The sequence below is a fragment of the Talpa europaea genome, assembly GCF_964194135.1.
Source record: "Talpa europaea genome assembly, chromosome: 14".
In the NCBI taxonomy this organism is placed as follows: Eukaryota; Metazoa; Chordata; class Mammalia; order Eulipotyphla; family Talpidae; genus Talpa; species Talpa europaea.
In genome coordinates, this window is record NC_140082.1 from 5449304 (window position 1) to 5466909 (window position 17606).

At 55.9% G+C, this 17606-nt stretch overlaps 1 protein-coding gene across 1 annotated transcript in view; it reads left to right on the plus strand.

Moving 5' to 3' along the window:
• The window catches only part of CUX2 (cut like homeobox 2), a 216812-nt gene that overhangs the window by 181365 nt on the left and 17841 nt on the right, over positions 1-17606 (plus strand). Inside the window, exons 5-12 of the mRNA XM_084254186.1 lie at positions 7913-8047; positions 9419-9542; positions 11467-11543; positions 12332-12398; positions 13547-13595; positions 14061-14165; positions 16904-17095; positions 17208-17266. Of these exons, the coding sequence (XP_084110312.1) occupies positions 7913-8047; positions 9419-9542; positions 11467-11543; positions 12332-12398; positions 13547-13595; positions 14061-14165; positions 16904-17095; positions 17208-17266 (808 nt within the window). The remainder of the gene's footprint in view (positions 1-7912; positions 8048-9418; positions 9543-11466; positions 11544-12331; positions 12399-13546; positions 13596-14060; positions 14166-16903; positions 17096-17207; positions 17267-17606) is intronic.

Here is a 17606-nt window from a genome sequence, read left to right on the forward strand (position 1 = left end):
GACTCAGTTTCATTTGCCAACACCCTGTTTCTAAATCAGGTCACGTTCTGAAGTTCCTGATGGATATGAATTTGGGGGAACACTGTTCATCCCAGTCCATGCCGCTCTCGGGGCTCCCTGTCTGCCTTGTGAGTAGGATTGCTCCCCTGGATTCCCCCATGCAGTCCCAGAGGCACCCACCTGTTTATATGGGCCTTTGAAAGAGACAGATGAGAATGTGTCACCTACTGCCCTGAGGATAAATCCATTCACATCCACGTTGCTGCCCAGGGCCTTGACCGAGCACCTCTTTGCCTGCCCCTCCCCCCACCCCTCCCCCCACAGACGCTCAGCAAAGCTGGGCTGAGAGAAGAGAGAAGCAGGTACGTGGACTCTGCTTGAGGCTCCCCACACCCCCCATGGGGTCACATCCACAGGCTCTGAGGAGAGACCCTGTGACTGTCCCCTGTTTTACAGGTGGGTCACTGAGACCCCGGGGGGCCAGTATTGGTTTGGGCCCTCTGGGAAGCAGACAGATGGCATTGGATGTGCGCAAGGTTTGTTGGGCGAGCCCCCTGTGAGGATGAGAGGAGACACAGGAGAAGCATTCAGAAAGGGGTGCTGGTCTAAAACCTGGGGATGAGAGCGGCGGGAGGAGGATTGATTAGAGAGACATCAGACTGCAGTGCTGCCCCAGAAAGTCTCCGCCAGGCTGGCGGGGAGCTGGGGGCAGGGTGGACTGGGGTGTGACACTCAGAACAGGGTCTTAAATTGGAAACCCCCCGCCCCCCCCCCCCAAGCCTGCAGGCTAGAAGTCCAAGGTCTAAGCCAGCAGGGCGCGGGCTCTCCTGCGGGCTGCTGGCCCAGCCTTCCCACTGTGTCCTCAGGTGACCTTTCCTCTGCTGGGGGATACTGGTGCCGCTTCCTCTTTTCCTGGGGATGCGATCCTGTGGGATTAGGCTCCCCCCATTATGGCCTCATTTCACCGTTATTACCTCCTTAAAGGCCCATCTCCAAATGTGGTCACATGGGATTATGGCTTCAACATCTGGATGTGGGGGACACTGTTCTGTCCTGTAGTACGGGAGCTGCCTGTGCTGGCATCGGTAGGAGTGCCTGGCTCGGCCACCCCTGCTGGGCTGCAGTGGCCCAGAAGGAGTAGCACCTGGACACTGTCACCAACTCCTCGCGGGAAGGGAGAGCTGGGTGGCCTGTTCCAGGGAGTCTGCTGGGTGCTGGGCACTGTCCGCGGGGCTCCTTGTCCCAGCTCCTGGCCCCGTGCCACAGACCCTGTGATCATCCCCATTTCTCTGGCAGGGAAACAGCGAGCGTTGGGTAACTCATCCAGGGATCCAGGGTTGAAGTCTGAAGGCGTCACAGCCTGGACGCAGCCCTCAGCTTCCCTGCCTGCACCCTCCCTCCTTGCCCCAGGGTGGCCTTGTGAATTCGCACATTCACACTTTTTGTGTCAAGTTCAGCTGGGAATGTGTCTAATCATCACCTTCCCTGAACATCCCAGCTCGAAGGGATAAGCCCAGGGCCAAAAGCACTCTTGGGCGGGACGCCACCCTCTGATGACCTGCAGTGTGATACACTTGTAATAGGAACGTGAGCAGGGAGCCCAGAGAGGTCTGGTTTTTTGTTTTTGGTTTTGTTTTGTTTTGTTTTTTTGCCTAAAGTCACACAGCAAGTGAGCTGCAAGGCCAAGGACAGAGCCCCAGTCAGGTACTTCTGTCCTAACAGTAAGAACCACCACCCCCTGCCCCCATGCCCTGACTCACAACAGCTTGGCTCATTGACTGAAAAGAAGGTCTAGTACACTGAGTTCAAATCCTGCCTCTACCACTTCTAAGCCTGGCAACCCTGGGTGTCTCCTCTCCTCTCTGAGTCTTCATTTCCTTGTCTGCAAAATAGACACGGCAACATCCACCTTACTGAGCCATCGTGAGAATGAAGATAGACCTGGCAGTGAGCAGAGACGATTATGGTGTAAGAGGGCCTACCCCAAGTCCTAAGACCCCAGGCAACTTGGTGCCAGAACAAGGCACCCCCTCTTCTAGAGAGGCCATTGCCATCTGCCAAAAAAAATTGGTACCGAATATCTCAATCCACAATGTGACTGTAATTCCCGTGCGCACCCTTGGGCAGTGCACAACCTCCCCAACTGTACACAGCAAGCCCTGAGTGTTACTGTTGGCTCTCATGTCTCCCTGCCCTCGCTTAAGGCATCCTTCTCCCTTCTTTCCTACTGAAATTCTATTCCCAGGAGACCCACAATGAAGTCCTTTCCTACCTGTCATTGCCTCCCTGTTACCAGACTGGCCCAGGCATAACTGCAACTCAAGGTCTGACACCCTTGACTTATTCGTTGGGCCTTCGGAGACTCTCTGGCAGCTGCCAGGCATCTGGTACAGGGCCCCTGTCACCAAGATCTGGACCAGCCCCCCAGACATACAGCACCCCGGACAGATGGCATTTTCTGAATCGTATGGTTCAGTACTCAGCAAGGTCCAAAAGACCAAGCCAAGGAGTACCACAAGCAGAGCTGGGGTGTGAGAGCTGCCCCCTCAGATCTCCCCAAGAACTACGTATGTCTTTTTTTTTTTTTTAAAGATTTATTTATTTATTTATACAAGCACTGGGTACAGTCAGAAGCGCGGGAGGGTGAGAGAATTCACCAGAGCCAGAGCGGGGAGCAGAGCAGGCAGAAGGACCGAAGGACACTGCTGAGGGGAGCAGCGGGCGGCAGGAGAGGTCTGCGCGCCATGTGGGACCCTCCTCCGGTGGCCCGGGAGCAGCCGGGGATCGAACCGGCGCTTCAGAGGCTGCGGGCAGCTTCACAACCCAGCGCTCAACCGCTGCGCCACCTGGGAGGCCCGAACTACGTATGTCTTTTGTGAGTGCTTACTTTGAATACCGGGTACTGTACTAACTGCTTTATAAAACTTGTTTGTTCACATCTCAACAGTAGCTTTGGTAATTGCTGCTGGCTCCATTTTACAGAAAGGAGAACTGAGGCTCGTAGGGTTGAAATGCTTCACTCCAGACCCCAGGCAACTGGCAGAGGTAGATTCGAACCCAGATTGCTCTGCCCACAGCATCCTGCCCTGCCTCACCTCCTCCCACCTGCTCTCACTTCCACCAAACTCTGCTCAGGTGAAGCTTTCTCCTTCTGCAGCTCCCAGAGGCCTCTGGTCCTGTGCACCTACCTCGTAGCCTCGGTGATTGATGAGACATTTACTGAGTGATGACTGTGTGTCCCCAAATGAGATGGACCACCCAAGCCTCTCCCCGCCTCCCTTCCCTGCAGCTGGCTGTGGGGTTCATCCATCCCGCGCCAGCCACACCAAGCTGTGTGCGTTTCCTTCACCTCCGGCCCATGCCATTGCCAGGAGAGGCCTGGGTGGGCCTGAACCCCTCGCCCACCCTAAGCATTTGTTTCCCTCCACCCTTTTATTCTGTGGCCCAATTTTTACCAGTCTTGGAATTAACCTATTGGACCAGTGGCTTCTTGTGTTGTTTCAGGTTCAGATCCAAAACTGCTAACTTTTACCAGAGTGGAAAGGTTTTAGTTGCGACTATGCATGTTACCAAAATAGGAATCTGTTGGGGAGGGGGTGTCCACACTGCAATGGTATGAGCATGTGTAATTCAGTTAGGGGGAAAGGCTACAAAGCTCTTGGCTCGGGTGACAGCGAGCAGGACCAGGCTGGGGCGTTCCTGGCAGCCGCAGGATGGCAGAGCACCGTCCTGGCAGCTGTCACCAAAACCTAGAGAAGGGCCAAGGCTTGGGATCCAGAGCATGGCAGGTGGCTTAAATTTGACGCCTGTGTTTATGCCACTTTCCAGAAGCATGGTATCAGCACCACTGTTAATGTTAATTTCGGGAAGTACTCTCAGCACAGCCCAGTTGTTACCTGTTCTTGTCTTTTGTGTATCTCTTTTTTAGTGTCTTCTCAATAAGGGATTGGCTTTTAATTGATGCCTCGAGTTAATCTATCTCAGTTGCCCCCACCTCTCCGTCTCAGGGACATTACAGTGTCGAACCTACCTCGTTCTGCCTCTGTCAAAACCAGCTCAGCAAGTATATCCATCAAGGTTCTTGCATGTCCAAGGGGCAGATGCTGACTGGCAACATTATGAAGCAGGAAAGGAACTTACTAGAAGGCCAAGGGTGGGGAAGAGTGGTGAGAATTGGCATGGGCAGCACCGGGCCAGCAGACAGCTGGACGGAGGGACCGTGATATCCACTCTGGAGTCATATCTCAGGGCAGAGTGTCCTCTTGGCCAGGCTGAGTCCCGGGCCCTCCTTGCCAGTGTAGGGTGGGACATCTGGACTGACAGCCCTCTCGGACGCTGAGAGGGAATCAGAACCACACATGCTGTCTGGCCAGTAGGGGAAGTGGAGACCTCAGGAGAAACGGGGAGAAGGTCTGCGCCCTGAGGAATCCCCATTTGCTTCCCTTAAAGATGTATTGGCCCTCAGACCTCTGCCAGAGAATCTTTAGGACTAAGGCTGTAGTGTTTGATGTGCGTCCCAGGGGTTCTGTGTGTGCCCCCCATTAAGAACCATCAGGGACCCTTGAGGAACTCCAGTTCCCTAGCCAGGTATGGGGGGCAGAGGGGCAGCCTGCCGGATGCCAGCCAGCTCTCACTCCCTCCTCTTGGGGAAGTGACTGCATGTCCCACCTCAGTTTCCCTGTCTGTAAAGTGGGGCCACAAGCATTCCGAGCGCAGAGTGTTGTGGTGAAAACTGAATTCTAACCCTTTCAAAGTGCTTTAGCTGTTAGGATCCAAATGCATCCTGACTTGGGCTGAGTCATCTGAAACTGCCCCCCCACTCTCTCCTTCAAACTGGGGAGCCAGGAGGCAGCATGGTGTGAGAAGAAACCCAAGGCCCTGTCTCAGCCCTGCCGCCAGCAGACTGCAGGCAAGTCAGAGGACCCACTTTCCCCATCTGTGCTCTGGGGTGGACGTGCTGGACACATCGAGCTAGCTGAATGGTGGGGGGCTATGTCTTGTCTCTACCGGGCAGCCTCCTGCAGACAACAGCTCCCAGAAAGCCCCCCAAGGGGAGACAGCCACCAGACACTTAGCAACACCTACTGTGCAGCTCACTGCACAGATGTTCTCTCTCCCGGCCTTGCAATCACCCACATGTGGCCCCACTTCACCGGAGGAAATGAGGCCCCAAGGACTCAGCCAACTGCCGGAGAGGTCCCGCGCCCAACTTGGAGTTGAAGCTGACACCCATCAACCACACTGCCTGTTGGCCTTCTCTTGATCTTCCCCATAACTCCACAGTAGGAACTGTGGTGTTTTCCTGCTTTATAAGGGGGGAAACTGAGGTTCAAGGCCCCACGGGATTTGCGCCCTAAGCCAGACTTCAGCTTCTGGGAGCTCTACCCCAGAGTGCAAAGGAGATGAAAAGTCAGAGCCTTGAAGGCCCCTGAGGCTTACAGAGTGTCTGCCCAGCCCTGCCCTGCCCGTCTGGCCAGAGGCTGGATCGGCCTCCCCGGCGTCGGCCTCCCGGGGGCCGAGCAAGGCGGGAAACAGTGACAGGCAGGGCCTCCGAGCAGAAAGAAGCGTCAATGCCGATCCCTGTGCCGGGGTGAACGACATCCCCTGTCACCAGAGTGTGGTCTGCGACTTGGACCCACTAGCCGGCCCCCCCAGCCGCACAGGACCCTGCCCCCCTGCTGGCCCCGAGCGAGCCCTCCCTGTTGATCTAACGCCCCTGACCCCAGCAAGCGCTCGTCGCCTTTTTCTCCCTTTCTCAAAAACCAGGACACAATAGGAAGCATTTCCTTGAACTTATTAAAAAATCCAGACTTGTAAATTAATTTGTCCGTGTTGTACAAAGGCAGTGCAGATGGACTCATTAGCATGCACACAACAAATAATTATAGATGAATTTTTAGCTGGCCTGCCTAATGCGCTTGCTGGGTTAATTATGTCAATGTATAATTACATCAGCCCGGGGAGACATAATGGCATACCCCGCTGAGCAGGCCCTGCCTAATGACGGGGCGGGGGGCGGGTGCTGACGGAGGGGATGACGCCCGGCCTTCCCGCGCACCTGCTTACCTCGCACAAACGCCCATTGTCCAAGCCTCCCGCTCCCCAAACACACAGGCGGCCCGGGAGGGATCAGACACAGCGACCTTGTTCCAGCCCGACCTGAAGGCCTCGTGTGCAGGTCCTGCCCGTTTCTTCCACGGGCAGATATGGATTGAGTTGGACTGTGCTAAGCCCAAGGGGTCTGGTGGGGGAGCACAAACAGATGCGGTCCCACCCTCCCTTGTTACAGAGTTTGCAGTCTCGTGGGTGTTAATTATGTGGACTTGCAAATAAATTGTTACTGCAATGAGTGTTGTGAAGGGAAGGGCAGGCAGCCGGGAGAGCTCAGATCAGACGACTGACTGGTCAGGGAAGGCTTCCGGGAAGAAGTGGGCATCTGAATCACAATATGAAAATCATAAGCTTTGACCAGATAAAAGTGTGGGGAAGGACAGAGTGTTCTTGGCAGACTCCTGCCTCTGCAAAAGCTATGGGGCGGAAAGGTGCATTTGAAGAACAGAGGAAAAGACCAGTTTGTTCGGAGCAGGAATGGCGAGGGCTTCCATTTATTCTGAGCTGACCCTGTGCCAGGTGCAGTGTTGCACACTTTACGTGGATCCTCAACACAGCCCCATGAAACCAAATTTCATGTTGAGACACAGAGGTAGAGTTGCTGTGTGCCAACGACACAGCAGTCCCACAGGCAAGGATAGATTAGACCAGGACCCAGACACTTCTGACACCACAGTCCATGCTTTTAATCTCTGCCCCTCAGCCGAGAGCAGTGGCCAAGCAGAGGCAGGCAGGAGATCCCGGCAGGAAGAAAGGGCTCAGGACATTAGAAAGGACTGGACCTGACCCAGCTCCTTGGTCTGCAAGCCTGGAGCTTGCCACCATGAGCACCTGTCTGTGGCTGCTGTGCTGAAATATCCGCACCACTGGACAGGAAGCCTCTGTGGTGTCAGAGAAAGACCCAGAATCCAGTGTCACCTGTGCTCTTTAGCAAGTCACCTGGCTTCTCTGAACCACAGTTTCCCCCTCTGTGAAGACAAGCTGGATCCAAACCAGCCTGCAGGAGATGCTGGGAGCATCTCAGGAACCCCTCCCATGCCGGGTTTTGTCCCTGGGAGTGTGCTGCCTGCCATCTGGGGTTATTGGGGTTCTCTAGGTCTGGAGGAGGCCGCGCACATCAGGTAAAAGGAGAGGAAACAGTTCCTGGCAGAAGCACCTGCAGGTGTCTCACCTTTTAGCTGTTTGGGAATGGGGGGGGGGGGGAGCATCTTACGTCCAGGTGTGTATTTCGCCCCTGGAAGGACTGTGGTTTTCTCAACCATGTGTGCAAATGATAGCGTGCTGATGCAGGGCCTCTGAGAAGCAGCCTGAGGCTACAGGGGCCAGCATGCAATGGGGAGCGGGTGGGCGGCACAGCATGGAGAGAGGCAGGAGCTGGGGGACAGCCTGCCAAAGTGCTGGGCAAGGTCTCGGGGGTTCCCCTGTGTCCCCCTTGGCTCCTGGATCCCCACTGCCACAGGCCTGTCTGGAATGGCCGTGGAAGGCTGCCTCAGATGGTGGTGTCAGGGTGCCTGGCAGCCCTTGCTCAGGGCCACCCCGTGGCTGGAGGTGTACAAGACGTGCCCCAGGACCGCCACAGGTGGCATTGCAGAATCAAGGAAACACAGTTCTTACAACAGCCTTTATTGTCATTCCCACACACACACCCCTGCTATGCAGGACACCTGCACCTGTCCCCCCCGCCAACAGCTCCCCCAAACCATGTAGGCACCCTTGTGGATGGCAGTCCCACAGGGGGACCCACCAGGCCCTCCCTGGGTTGGGCGCCCCCCCTCACCCTGTCCTCTCTCTCTCCACGCAGACCCCGTGCCTGTGTTTGAGGCGGCTCGCGGCCTAGACGACAGACTGCAGCCCCCCAGCCTTGACCCCAGCGGGCAGCCCCGGCGAGACCTCCACACTTCGTGGAAGAGGCACCCCGAGCTCCTCTGCCCCAAAGGTACTGGGACACCCATAATGAACAGATGGGCTGTGGGTCCTCGGTGGCCAGACTCCTCAGTGGCGGGGAAGGGGGCCAGGAAGCTCGACTTTACCATTTTAGAAGCCAGATGGGTTAAGGTACACATCTGCCGAAACTGACCCACATCTCACAGGCCTAGTATACTTGAAGGACTGTACTCCATGCAGTCACTCAGGGCCCCAGGCTGTGCTGGGCCTTCTATCTTTAATAACACATGCTATCCGGGGCCTCCCTGGTGGCGCAAGGGGTTCAGCACAGCACTGTGAAGCTGTTTGCAGCCACCGCAGCACGAGTTAAATCCCCGGCCAGGAAGCTACTCACATGGCGCAGCTGACCTCTCCTGTCTCCCTGCTGCTCCCCTCAGCAGTGTATTTCAGTCAGGCTGCCTGTTCTGTTCCCCACTCTGTCTCTGGTAAATCCTCTCACCCCCCATACCTCTGGCCTGTACCCCAGTTCTTGTATGCATAAATAAGTCTTTAAAAAAAAAATAATGCATGAGCCGGCCAACCGAACGAGAATGTGGGGGTGGGAGTGTCCTGGCCTCAAGTGGCGTCATCACACCAGCTACATCGCATTGACAAAGCTCAGTCATGTTGCCGCTGTGAGATGTGAGGGAGGGGAAAGCACTGAGCAGCACCTCAGCAAGCTAGACCTAGAGCGACCCCGAGACCCAGCAGTTCCACTCCTGGCTGTGTACCCCAAACGAGTGAAAACAGAGACTCAGATAGAAACATGTCCCCAGATGTTCACAGCAACCCACTCGTGGCAGCCGGTGGAGGGTGCAGCCAAGGTCGGTCACTGTGACCGTGCCCCATACGCCCCGGGCCGTGACGGCCTGAACGGCAATGACGCCCTGATGCCGGCAGCCGGGTGGAGGGTGCTAGGCAAGGAGCGACATGCAGCGTGTGACTCAGTGATGAAAATCGTCCAGAGCAGGCAGATAGAGCAGATCGGGGCGGCTCCAGGGGCTGGGGGCACGGGGAGTAGAGTCTGCGTCCTGGGGGTGGCTTCCTTTTGGGGTGCAGCCGTGTCCTGGGGGGAGTAGTGTTGGTCACACAATACAGTGAAGACAGTAAGTATAATGGTGCATTTTCTCTCATGTATATGTGCCATGATATCTTAAAGATAATAAGCAGCCAAGGAGGCAGGAACAGGTCCCTGAGGTATGGGAGACCCCAGGTACACTGTCTGGGACTAGCGGGACAGGCACTTGACTTCCCCGTGGATGGCTGCTGCCTGCTGGCGGGGTGACAGGTCCCCACAGCCCGCGCCTGGGAAATGATGGTGCTCCCGCACCGTCTGCTGTACTCAGCCAGGCCACGGTGGTTCTCGCTCTTTTTCTCCCTCCAGAGCAGAGAGAGGGGCCGTCTCCGGCGGGGCCCACACTGACTGAGGGGAGCCGCCTCCCGGGCATTCCCAGCAAAGCCCTCCTGACAGAAACTTTGCTGCAGAGAAATGAGGTGGAGAAACAAAAGTGAGTGGGGGTCACCGCGGGCCCCCTCTGCTGGGAGGTGGGGCTGGAAGAATCACCCTGCCCAGGACCCTTGGTATCTGGGCGCAGACCCAGATTTCCGCCCTATTTCAGCAGCACAGTGGCCAGCCCTGGACAGGTCACTTCATTTCTCTGTGCCTCAGTTTCCCCATCTGGAAAGTGGGTCAAGTGGGGGTGTGTTAAACATGGTTCTCCAGAGAAACAGAACCAGTAGAATTTCTTTTTAATGCATAAAGAGACCTGTTTCAAGGACAGGTCTGGCAAGTCCAGCTTAGTAAAACAGGCCAGCAGACGGAAACTGTCGGGCAGGGGGCTACACTGCCCTCCTGAGACAGAGTTTCTTCTTCCTCATTTTGAGCCTTAAGACCTGCAACTGGGGCCTTAAGACCTGGTGGCGCAGCAGTTGAACGCTGGGCTGTGAAGCTGCCCGCAGCCTCTGCAGTGCTTGTTCGATCCCCCAGCCGCTGGCGAGGGTCCCACATGGCGCGCAGGCCTCTCCTGACGTGCCTGCTGCTCCCCTCAGCAGTGCATTTCATCAGTCTGCCTGTTCTGTTCCCCACTCTGTCTCTGGTGAATTCTCTCACCCTCCCACGCTTCTGACTGTACCCAATGCTTGTATAAATAAATAAATAAATCTTTTAAAAAAAAAAAAAAAAAAGACCTGCAACTGATTAGACGAGGCCCACCCACCTGATTGAGACTGTTCCTTTACCTCACAGTCGGCTGACTGTAGATGTCAACCCCAGTTCAGAACACCTGCACAACAACACCTAGGCCAGTATGTGACTGGACAGCTAGGCCCTAGAACCTGACTGGGCAGGCCTGTAACACTGACCATCACAGGCAGTATCAGCTTCTGGCCTGCGGCCTGGCCTGCTGACGCCTGTCCAGCTTAGCTCCACACCCATACGGAGGAGTGCGTGTCAGTGAGTGGACAGCCTTTGCATTGGCTGCTGCTGAGTTCTGGGGCCCTCCTTGGATGGCACTATGGTGCTCATCTCCTCTCTCCTTCATTCTTCTGCATATTTTCAGAGCCGACTACTGTGTGGCAGGCCCAGTTCTAGAGACACGGGCGTGAATGAAATAGACTAGACTCTCTGTCCTGCTGGAGCTTACTTTCGCATAAAGACACAAATGAATAAGATAAATAAATGGTGTGCTAGATGACAGTTATAAAGAAAAATAGGGGAAGAAACAGGGCTGTGAGGAGCTAAGGTTTAAGTAAGTTGATGGGGCAGGCTGAGCAAAGCCCAGAGGAGGTGAGAAAGGGAGTCTGGCCAGGCTGTAGGGGAATTTTTTACCGGTAGAAGGAACAGCCCGTGCAAAGGCAGGCCCAGTGTGTGGGGGTGCCAGGAAGGGAGTGTGACCAAGAGGGGCGGGACATGAGTGCCAAGTGAAGGTGTGCTCCCTTCCCAGAGCCTGCGAGGCCCAGGCATTGCCTGAACGCCCCTGTAGTGCAGCTCTGGCCCCGCTTTCTCGGCTGAGAGATTTGCCTCTCACTTGGGCTGGTCACCCCAATGTCCTGACACAGGGAGGGGAGAAAATTCCTCCCCTGGGGGCCGGAACAGCAGCTGACAGTGAAGAAGCTGGAAGCAGGAGTTGCTCCCACTGAGGCACAGTCCTTCCGAAATCCCTTTTACAAGGAAACTGAGGCTGAGAAGCGAAGTTGATGACTGCTGGGTGCCCCCAAAAATGCTGCCAGAAAGTAAATGGGGCCAGTTATGATGGAGTCTCAAGGTCCACAAAACAGTGGGGCAGCCAAGTGTCCGAATGTTCTTAGGGACCCATTAAGAAGACAGAGGTGGGGCTGCAGGAGGCGGGGAGGGTGCAAAGTCTGTTCAGGGCCCAGGCAAGGCCCCACAGTGAGGCCTGAGCAGATCTCCTGTGAGCACTCGTCTCTCCACAGGGGCCTTCAGGAAGTACAGATCACTTTGGCAGCCAGACTGGGGGAGGCGGAGGAGAAGATCAAAGTCCTACATTCAGGTATGCATCTGGCTCATGTCCCCTTCCTGGCCCAGTCAGACCAGAAAGAGGAGTGGAGGGGACCATGACACTATGAACTTGGGCTCAGGTATTCTAGCATCACAGGGGCAAGAAGGAGTTTGGGGCAGGAGGAGGAAGGACCTACATTACCCAACTGGGGATCTGACCCCTGGTCTCCAGAGGCTATTTGGCTGAGGAGAGAGGATCTGAGGTAGAATTAAATCAGGGGTGGAAAATGGAGTGCCCTCAGGGCCCGGATTAGGGAGGCAGTAGGGAAGGGTGGGGTCTGAGGCAAACTGGAGAATCCAGGCCAGGTCCTTCAGTTTTCCTTAGGAAATCAGAAATTGTCTGAGGAACCTCTCGTTTTTCATAATGTACCTGTGTTTGTTGACTTCTTGTTCCGCTCACCTGCCAGGTCTCGGTGGGTGAGCTTATGGGTAGAAGGCCTTACCCAGATCCTAGAGTATCCTGAAGGTGTTGTAGGACTCATACCCCAGACATGGGACAGACAGCCCCTTCAACTCGCGTGGCTCTCCTCTACTCCACAGATGCATAGTTCTCTATTCTCCCCACCACCCACTCCCCAACCCCGACCCTCCGGCCCGGCCACTCCCCATCCCTCCCACCGGTTGAAATGTGTCTAGGCAAGGAAACTCTCTACTTGTCACCAGTTCTCATGGAAAGATCTTTCCTCGCTAATCTGAGCTTCACTCTGCTTTCCAGGCCTGGGAATGGGTTCCACCTTCTGGGGGTGCGGGTCTTCATTCTGGCTCTTTACTTTTTCCTAGCGTTAAAGGCCACGCAGACAGAGCTGCTGGAGCTGCGCCGGAAATACGATGAGGAAGCGGCATCCAAGTAAATGCGTGTCCTACTGAGCTGTGCCTCCCCCTCTGACCCTCCAGCCGTGCCTCCTCCTTGTGCCCGCCTTCCTCTAACCCTCTGCTGGAGCCGCCCATCCCATTAAGTACCCTTTGCTCCCCAGCCACATGGGCACAGTGGTGCACGTCCGCTGCTGTGCTGGCCTGCCATTCATGCACCACCGCAGACTATGGACATTCTGGGCCTCAGGCTGCGGGGGCCTCCTCACCCCAGCCTCCTGCGACTGTCCAGCTCCCTGGCACCACAGTCCAATCCAGACCTCACCTTTCTTTAGACTTTAAGATGTCACTTAGTTCACAACACTTATTCAGCACGTTTACCCCAGTGCTGTGCTGAGCCCTGGAACACACAGCCCTGTCCTAATCAGCTGAGGTGGGAATGCACAATGATAAATTCATTCCTTCAGACACTCTTGAGGCCTTACTGTCTGCCCAGCATTGTTTTGGGCACAGGGTACAGGCCATGAAGGGAAGAATGGGGAGCACTGAGATAGAGTAACAAAAGGTGGGTCCAATTATCCTGGTAGTCAGGGAGGACTTCCCTGAGGAGGTGACCTGCAGAATGAGACCCAAAAGATGAGTAAATGACCACATGAATACCAGGCAGGGTGCCTTGGGCAGTGGAAACAGCTTGTGCAGAAGACAGTCCTGTGCGTGCAGCTCACTGTCACCAAATGCTCCCTACTGCCCTCCTGCACCCCACCTGGCCCTCACCCCACCCACACTAGGCAGAGGGGAGACCCTTAGTGCTGGCAGTCTGGGTGGGGCTAGTTGGGAAAGACTCCCTAGCAAGACAATTGGAGCTGAGTCTTAAAACTCGGGGTGTCCCAGGCAGAGCAGGGCCCAAGGCTGGGGGGGCATCGCTCTGCAGGCAGCTTTAGAGAGTGCTCCCCTCGGGGAGATGGAAGCCAGGCTGCCTGGAAGGGATGCAGTGCTGGGTCCCTTGGCCATTTCCCCACAGCGTGGGTTCTTTCCACCCCAGCCTGGTTTCTCCCCATAGGAAGGGTGAAGTCACCATGCACAGACCGTGGGCTGAGGGGGTCAGCAGGCTAGGGGTGGCAATGTGGGCGGGCACCCTGGTGACTGCCAAAAGCCTCTGCTCAGGGCCCTGTCTTTCTGTCTCAGGGCAGATGAAGTCGGCCTGATCATGACCAACCTGGAGAAAGCTAATCAGGTGAGGAGACGCCGCTGCCGGTGGCGGGATCTCAGCTGGGCCGGGAGGGAGGGCTGAGCTCAGTCAGTGTTTGTCCGACTCAGTGCTGGAGAAGCCTTCCCAGTGGGGGCGTGGGGCTGAGACCTGGCAAATAAATGGAGAACACAGAGAGCTGGTGCAGTGGAGGGCAGAGACCAGAGGCAGCCTGTCCTGGAGCCCCTGCGGAGGCATCCTCCGCCAGCTCAGGACGGCGGGGGCGGGTGAGAGCAGCGCCCACAGGTGCCGAGCCCCCAGCTCGACTGGGACGTGGTTCTCCCGGCCAGACCTCATGAAGGAACCACATCCCACCTGAGCAGCAGTGATTCCCACGGGCCTAACCCGAGTGTCTCCCCTTCCATCAGCCAAGCCCTGGTGGATCCCAGCCTTCGCTGAGGCCCCCTCTGCAGCTCTACCCATCCCTAACCACACTCACCCCATTCTCCCCAGCGAGCTGAGGCTGCCCAGCGGGAGGTGGAAAGTCTTCGTGAACAACTCGCCTCTGTCAACAGCTCCATCCGCCTGGCCTGCTGCTCCCCTCAGGGACCCAGCGGAGTAAGCATGGGGGAGACAGAAAGGTTGAGAACAACCACGTTGTGGGCATGAATATGTGGGTGACATTTGGTGGGTTGACCACCTGCATCTGTGTAACGGGGCGTGTGTGCACACAGTGGATATGGCCTCTCCTGTGTAACGGGGCGTGTGTGTGCACAGCGGATATGGCCTCTTCTGTGTAACGGGGCATGTGTGCACACAGCAGATATGGCCTCTCCTGTGTAATGGGGTGTGTGTGCACACAGCGGATATGGCCTCTTCATCGCCAAGGTGAGTGTGCATAAAACAGTTCCTTGCTTCAACACCTCAGGGTCAACATACAGCCACAACTCTTAACTTTCCGAGCTTCCATCCACCCTGTGTAACAGGACATCTGTTATATTCCTTTGGAGGCCTCCGTGCCCTCCGATGTCCAGGAATGCCAGGGAGTTACCTGGGCCAAAGATCATCCTATGGATAGATGCCCTCAAGGGGGGCGGGGGTGGAGTTTGAGCAGCAGTGTGTTTTGGATGGCTGCCACTAGGTGTCGTTGTTGTCGGTGGGGCTCGCACTTCTTGGTGGCTCCATCCCGCCCGCCCCCCAACGGGTAGAACCACATATTAAGGCCTGGGGTTAATGCTTATACCCAAGCAGTGGGGTTTCCCAAGCAGCCGTGTGCTGTGATGAACCCATCTCCAGGCAGCGGCCCTGAGCTTCCTGTGTCAAGTCTTGTTACTTGGTGCATCTTTCTCTTTCCTCCTGGTTGGTGCCTCACTGGGGTCCTGGGATCATTCCCTACCAGGGATTTTACTCAGAGCCACCCCAGTCTGTCTTAGATTCAAAGCCTCCCTCCCGCCCCTCCCAGAAAGGCTTGGGCTCCTTGTGGAGACTGGTCTGCCGTCTTTCCAGTGCTCTGCATAGCGGGGGATACACTCCTGATCCTTCCCCAATAACAGCTGTGTGCAGGGCCATTTGCACTACCATCCGTGCACCTGATGCGGCCAGCATCACCTTCAGTTCAGCCCGACACCCTCATGCACCTGTGTGTCTGTCTTTGCTGCTTAAATTTTGGAACGTGTCTCTGAGAACATGTATTAGTGTGATTATGTGTCTGTTGGGGCAAATGACTACATCCTTCATCTAACTGTGCCTCAGTTTCCTCATCTATACAAGTTAGCTTACCTTATGGGGCTATTGAGAGAATAGCATATAAAGTATCTAAAATGGCACCGGGCTGCTAATCTCTGGCCAGCAAATATTTGATGCTACTCTTACTTATTATTTTGATTATGATTATAATGATGATTATCCTCATTGGCGTGTTCTTGTCATGTCTGGCGTATCTGCCTATGAGGACATGTGGCCTCCTTACACACATCCCCATCCCAATGTGATGTGCCCCAGATGCGTGTCTCCCTGATACCTGAGGGTTTATGTGCGACGGCCAGCATGAGGCCTGGGGCAGGGTGGGCTGTGCCTGCGTCCCAGGAGGCTGTGTCCCTGTCGTTGGGCTGAGATAGCTGCTCGACACAGCGACCGTGCAGGAGAGACCCTGGGAGCTCATGCGGATGCCTCAGAGAGAATTTGCCCATGGTTCTTAATTAACCCCCGTGGAACCCAGCAAATGCCTGTGCTAATCAGCCATGGGGAACTTTGCTGGTTTGGGGGGTGATCTTTTCTGAGCACAACAGTGGCGCTCGATGCTAATTAATTTAATGTGCTAATGGCATCCGCTTCCTGTTTTAATTGGCATTTATCTCCATGGAAGAATAGCCGGGCTTGGTGGCGATGGGCTGCTTTCTGTGCAGCGCTTCTTCGATGCATTTGTAACTGAGCTCAAAACCAACCTCTTCATCTTGAGGACAAAGGGGTCTTTTCCTCAAACCTATGGGAAGCGAAGCTATGGGATGGGGAATAGGGGCAAGTTAGGAAGACGAAGGAGCCACCCTGGCGTGGCCTGTGGCTGCAATCAGGTCTAAGCCTGGGTGTCTCTTGCTGCCCGGCCTGGGGTCAGCCTGGAGTAGGGTCTGTGCCCTATTTAAAAAGCCAACCCTTGTGTATGGCTGAGAATACCCCATCACCACCACCTCCTCACCCCCTACCTTACTTTATTGTTTTTTTCTTTCAACAAATGCTTTTGCTGAAGTATAATATCTGTAAGGGGAAATGTGCATAAGCACACAGCACATTGAGGTTTTTAAGTGAACACGCCTCAGAGCCAGCATCTAGATCACAGGGGTTCCCCTTGTGCCCCTATCCAGGTGCTATTCCCTAAGGGGAGCACCCCTTGAGTCCTAATGGAATAGGTGGATTTGGCCTGTGGCTGTGTCTGATCTTGGTGGAAGCACACGCACACTTCTGTGTTGGGCTTCTTTCTCTTCCTGTGACATCCATCCAGGAGTCATCAGTTCTGTGTGGCAAGTAGTTGCAGGCTGTTCCTTTTTGTTGCTGTATAGTATTCCATTGCAAGCATGTGCCACAGTCTGTCCATTCTCCTGTCGGTGGGCATTTGGGGGGCTTCCAGTTTCACTTCTGGAAGAGAGAAAGGCTTTCAGGCTGGCAGGACCAGCCAGAGCAGAGGCTCAGAGGTGGAGGAGGAAAGCCCCTACCCATCCAATAGGCGGTTACGCCGAAGCACAGCACCAGGGCCATCCCCCGATGGGCTTCCTGTTTTTCTTGGGATTCCAGGTTGGGGAGCCAGCCTGGCCACCCCCCCATCCCGAGCCTCTCAGCCCCTCAGCACCTCTCTCTGTCCCTAGGATAAAGTGAACTTCGCACTGTGCTCGGGCCCTCGGCTTGAGGCTGCCCTGGCCTCCAAGGACCGGGAGATCCTGCGGCTGCTGAAGGATGTGCAGCTGCTCCAGAACTCGCTGCAGGAGCTGGAGGAGACGTCGGCGAACCAGATCGCCGACCTGGAGCGGCAGCTCACTGCCAAGTCCGAAGCCATCGAGGTGGGTGCTGGGGGAGGCGGAGGCCCAAGGGGGAGGCGGAGGCCCGTGGGGGAGGTGGAGGCCCATGGGGGAGGACAAGGCCCAGCTCATCACCTCTGCTGGCTCCTTCCAGAAGCTGGAGGAGAAGCTCCAGGCGCAGTCTGACTATGAAGAAATTAAGACAGAGCTGAGGTAGGGTGCCACGTCCCCCCACCCTTCTCCCCTGACCGGGTCTTCTTGGGAAGGCAGCAGGGGGCCCTCAGCAAAATTCCTCATCCCGCCCTTACCCCCGACTTGGTACCTCTGTCTCCTCTCTACTGGCGCCAAGTGGGGCTCAGCACCTGGTCGCCTCGCTGGAGCGTGACTGGTTGGGCAGGTTGATCCGGCCAGTGTGGTTGTGGGTCAGGTAACCCCTGACCGCCACCGCCAGCCATTGTCGGGATGAGCCCAGTGTTCTATCAGGTCCGGGCTCAGGGGCCGTGTTCTGTCAGGAAGATGAGCAGGTGGAGCGGGCCTGCCTGACCTCAAGCCC